General features: G+C 41.2%; 1 protein-coding gene across 1 annotated transcript; it reads left to right on the top strand.

The window, feature by feature from the left end:
* On the top strand, positions 1–1414 carry rprml (reprimo-like). Its single transcript, XM_030344591.1, has one exon. It carries the CDS (start codon positions 432–434, stop codon positions 756–758), a length of 327 nt encoding a protein of 108 aa, XP_030200451.1. The 5' UTR covers positions 1–431; the 3' UTR covers positions 759–1414.
* The last annotated feature ends 4570 nt before the right edge of the window (positions 1415–5984 follow it).

Below are 5984 nucleotides of genomic sequence, written 5' to 3'. Positions count from 1 at the left end.
ATGATCTGAATTTCATGTTTCATCCCTTAATTGGTTGAAATCCAAGAAACCAAGTTACTGGATTCGAGAAAAGAGAATAAGTAGGCTATCATAATGGACTACTAGCTGAAAGACCCATCTACTTAGAGCCATTCGAGTACCTCCCCTCATAAAAGCGGTGGTGCTCCTCGGGGATCTCATCATCACTTCGAAACGCACCAGAGACTTGGCACAAAAGCTCACAGGCGACCACAGGTGTACAGGCACTGTCTCGTGTTACATCGGCTCCTCGAGAGATGCGTTTTTACACCTAAGGACACCCACCAGAGCAAGCCTCAAACAACGTGAAAGCCGAGCGGGAAAGTTGTGCTTCCAAGGGACCGTCCTCGGTCTGTGTTTGGAGTCTGACTCCTCCGTTCCGAGTTGCTGAACATCCGCGAGGAGGAACAATCATGAACCGCACTTTCTTCGAGCTTACCCAAGGTGCGCTGTTCAACGGCAGCCAAACTCTTGCCGGTACCCTGGCGAGCTGCTGTAACGGCACCGATGTGGCGACCAGCGACGGCGGGTCTCTGGTGCTGCAGCAGGACGAGAGGAAACTGTTTATCATGCGCGTGGTGCAGATAGCCGTGCTGTGCGTGCTCTCGCTCACGGTGATGTTTGGGATCTTTTTCCTGGGTTGCAACCTGATGATCAAGTCGGAGAGTATGATCAACTTTCTGGTGAAAGACCGGAGACCTTCCAAAGATGTGGAAGCGGTGATGATCGGACTGAGCTAGAGAGCATGTTTAGATAGAAATGTTAGCGCGGAGAGATGAATGCCTCGGCATGTCGAATCTGCATGCACACATTGAAAAGGCGCTCTCGGTGTGTTGGTAAGGAAAATATTGATATGCAAATAGTAGGAACCCTTTCCGGAAAAAAAAAAAAATCTGCAACAAAATATCTAGCCTACAAGGACAGTGTGCGTAAAGTTTGAGCCAGAAATTGTTTACACATCGGCTGGTCTGTATGTTTTGATAACCATTGGGCCAACTTGAACAAAGCAACGAACATGTTTACAAGATGTTACCTCAAACTATTTTAGTAAATTTCTAATGATGATTATTGAATGTTTTTAGCTCATAAACTCAAAACGCATGGTAAGCATTGTGCTGTGGTCGTTCGGAAGACGATGTCTTTGGACGTAATGGACGTGGATTATAGTTACATACAAATAGTCTTATTTCTGTAGTAGGCTACTCAGTGGCATGTGGGGGATGCAGTTTTATTAACCCAATCACAATCACAGTGTTTTGCTCCTATCACGCATGCGCGGTCCCGGGTCTGTAATGTGATCAAATACGTTTTGCACTTTTGACAATGCTGCATGTCTTTTTGTATGAATATATCTTGACATCGTGCAGCATGGTATTAAAATAATGTCTTGAATTGCCATGATCTTTCCAATCTTTTCAAAGCATGTGCATCAAGTTTATTTACAAAAATGAAAGTATCATACCAATTACTGGTTGTATGCTTTAGAGATAGATAGAAAACAACTTTATTAATCCGCCGGAGGGAAAATTCCTTTGTTACAAGAGCCCAGCAGCAGTGGAAAACACAGTATTAGATACAATACAATAAAAATAAAAAGTACTTATGAAAACAAAAATAGACGCTAAAGTAACAAACAGGCAAACAGGGCAAACAAAACGGTATAAGTAATATCAATTATACAATACAAAGTGGTTAAGTATAGTACTTCACTGTTTATTAAAGTGTATGAATGCAAATGTAAACAAAGAGAAGTGGCCCAGTGATGAAGAACACACACACACACGCACACGCACACACACACACACACACACACACACACACACACACACACACACACACACAGTACATACATACATACATACATACATACATACATACATACATACATACATACATACATACATACATACATACATACATACATACATACATACATACATACATACATACATACATCAGGCGCTGTTGTACAGACTATCGGCTGTCTGCACCTGAAGCGCTCCGCTGGGGGAAATTAATTTGTGGCTAAAGGTGCTCCCCATCTGGCACAGCTCAGCATAGAGGGGATGGGATGGTTATCAACGATGGACTTGAATTTGTCCTTCATCCTCCTCTCCACCACTACCTCAAGACTGTCCAGTTCTAGCCCCACAACAGAGCTGGCCTTCCTCACCAGCTTGTTGAGTCTGTTGGACTCCCCAGCCTTGATGCCACCTCCCCAGCACGCCCCAGCAAAGAACAGTGTGCTGGCTACCACAGACTGATAAAACATCTTTAGTAGCCTGCCACACACGTCAAAGGATCTGAGCCTCCTTGGGATAAAGAGTCTGCTCAGATTCTTCCGATAGATGGCCTCGTTGTTGTCCATCCAGTCCCGTTTATTGTTTATGCTCACTCCAAGGAACTTGTACAAGTCCACTGTCTCTACCTCAACCCCAGGATGGTAATGGGGGTTGGGGGCTTCCTGCTCTGTCAGAAGTCCACCATCAGCTCCTTGGTCTTGCCGATGTTGAGCTGGAGGTGGTTCTCCTCGGACCATCTGACGAAGCCCTCCACCACACCGCTGAACTCTTCCTCCCTGTCCTCACTGATGCAGCCCACGATGGAGGAGTCATCTGAGTACTTCGGTAGGTGGCACGTTCCAGGGTTGAAGCTGAAGTCAGATGTAGATGGTGATAAGAAAATGTGAAATTTGTGTTCCCTGGGGTGCGCCAGTGTTGCCTATCACCACAAGGCTCATCACACGAGGCCTCAGAAAACACTGATTTAGAAAACATCAAGGGTCAACATTCAAAAAATATTTTTACATGTTGAACTTGCCAAAATATGCTTAAATGGGCGGGTGATATTTTGGCAAAGCTTAAAAACCTGTCTGAATATTATTCAACTTGAATTTCAATGAATCGGCTAACTCTAAACAGCAATTGTGGAGGTTATCCTTTAGATATGCCTAACATTATTTTTTTTTACGATTCTATAAAGACTAAAATCAAAAGTATCACATAATTATCAAATGATTACACAAAAGGAACAAAACATTGCCCAGATGTGCACAACTATAAGCACAATGTCAGCTTTAAATTTTTTGCAAAACAATACACACAGTGATTTGAAAAACACTAAACACACTAAACATAGATTAAAACACTAAACACAAGTGTGCTCAAATGAGCACACTTATGAGCCAATTGGTTAAAAACAGCCATCAGGTACGCAAACACATGCTTCGTTAATTGTAGACACACCAATCAGGTTCAAGCACTAAAAAAATGCACAAAGACCTACAAACCAACTTGCATGCACACACATACAAAGGCCCAAATTTATCAAATGAAATTTGCGCAACACTCGTCATCCATGTCCTGAACCATGGATTGGGACGGCATTCTGGATGTTGTGCTTTCCCTTTTCCCTGGTGCCGACGCGCAGTGCGCTCTCCCTGCTCTGGATACTACAACGACGGCAGCTGTCAAGGATTCGCCTCGGGTGCAGTATGGAGAACGCTCATATTCACGAACACCTGGTAGCGGTGATTTCCAAACTTTGACTGCTCCACCCTCACTTGACAATAGGGCCAATCAAACTGCGAATCCCGTCACACACACCCCTCTCAGCCGGCCACATTGGGGACTAAACCCGAGGATTAGGAAACATTGAAGAACAAACTTTTTTAAAACTCTCAATGACTCAAAACTGATCTTGGATCCACGATCCAAACCCAATGAATTACTCTGCGGACATCTAAATATACGAAGCATTGTCTCTTAAGCAATCAGTTAGAACACGTACTGTCTCACTCTAACTTCGACTTCCTTGCTCTTTCTGAAACATGGCTTAACAAAAACTCACCCGAGGCTGCCTTAGATATGGGTATAACGTCTTTAGAAGGGATAGAAACAAGGGCAAGGAAGGGGGATTGCTAGTATGTGTTAAAAACACAATTAGCCTACATGTAACCTCATTGGTCACAATAAATAGATATGGAGTTGGGTTGAATATGTCACTGCCTCATCAAATGTCCTTCACTGTAATATGCCTATATCGACCACCATCATCCAATAACATATTTTATGAACATCTCCATAGTCTACTTAAGCAGTGTGCTGATAAAAATAAGCTAAGTGACTTTAGAATAAACTGGGCGAAAAAACAGAGAGAAAAAAACTTAAAGAGATACCAAACAAGTTGAACCTTTCCCAACTGATACAAGGTCCAACAAGAATAACTAATTCTTCCCAGACACAAATTGATCTGATATTTACAAACAGACCTGGGAAATTAACTACATTGCATAGCATGCTGACTGGTCTGTCCGACAATCACATTGCTGGTAAGGAAACTTACTAGAAAACGATTTCCAAATTTTACCAAAACAAATCAATTCTATGATAAAATTCCTAAAAAAAAAATAATCAACTTTGAAAATGCTATAAACCAAATTGACTGGTCTGATCTACTAACCAGCGAAGACACTGAGGATATCTGCAGCACTTTTTTAAACCATTAATGAAATAAGAGCAACCTTCACACGGAAGGTGAAAAATAAATATGGACAAAAGAGCACCTTACCTCGGCTAAACGACACTCTGGCACTCTTTGCTTTAAAAAGGGCTCCAAAATCAGGGCATAGTAGCGATAGGCTTACCTTTACAACTCTTCGAAATAAGGCATTGAGGAATTTAAGAAAGGCATGAATCACAAGGAAATGGGAAACTTATACGGAGAAATCTTAATAAATTAACTGGTAAGAGTAAAGAACAGAGAATGACTTTACCTGAACTCAAAGTGAATGGAATATTGACACAAAATAATGATATGATGGCAAGTATATTTAATAATTACTTTATTAAGTCAGTCGAGGAACGGACTCAAGGAATCATGACTGAAACTGTGCCATCTATCCCCATTGATGATGCTAAACCTATCTTTGAAATTAAGGAAATATCTGAATCAGAGGTTATACAAATTATAACCTCCCTGTTGAACTCAAAAGGAAAGGATTAGTATGGGCTGGATGCCACATTTTTTAAATCTCATTGGGACGCCCTTTGCAAGCCCTATTGCTCATTTGATCAAACTATCAGTCAGGCAAAGTACTTTTCCAAGCACTTGGAAAATAGCAGTGGTATCTCTGATCCATAAATCTGGTGAAAAAACAATGGGGTCAAATTGTAGATTAGTATCCTATCAGTGATATCCAAGGTGTCAGAAAAATGGGTAGCAGAACAACTGAAAATACATCTAAATTTGGGCTTACACCCAATGCAATTTGGTTTTCGCACTAACCAATCTACGTAGACATTGAACTGCTTCCTCCATGAAAACATCAGGTTAAAATTAGATGGGGGTGGTATAGTAGGTGCATTGTTTTTGGACCTTAAGAAGGCTTTTGACACTGTCAATCATCAGACACTTTTAGCAAAATTATCTTATTTTAATTTCTCAGCCAGCCGTTAGAGTCATACTTAACTAACGGGAAACAAAGTGTACGCATTGGTAATTATAACTCCTCATACCTTGACTGTAATATTGGTGCACCACAGGGGTCAGTATTCGGCCCTATCTTGTTTAGCCGGTACATTAATGACTTACCTTCAGTCTGTCAATCTGTGAATATGCAAATGTATGCAGATGATACAGTTCTCTATGTGCATGCAAAAAGCAAAGAGCAGGCTGCAACTAAACTGACTGAAGCACTTGTCCACATTTCAGACTGGCTAAAAAGATCATGTCTACATCTGAACATTAACAAAACAGTCTGTATGATCTTCTCTCAGATCTAGTGCACAGCAAGCTGATGTTTTTATTGAAGGTGAAAAATTCTTGGTTCATCATCTATTTAATATGATGCCTAATACCATCAGATTTAATCTGGCTAATTGTAAACACATAAGGCCATGTGTTACAACAGAGGCAGCCAAACTCTTTATGAATTCCATGATCTTTTCTTACTATCATACTGTTTC

This window comes from Gadus morhua, chromosome 2 (assembly GCF_902167405.1).
Source record: "Gadus morhua chromosome 2, gadMor3.0, whole genome shotgun sequence".
NCBI lineage: Eukaryota > Metazoa > Chordata > Actinopteri > Gadiformes > Gadidae > Gadus > Gadus morhua.
Note: the sequence above shows the minus strand (reverse complement) of the source record. Positions and strands in the feature narration are given on the sequence as shown.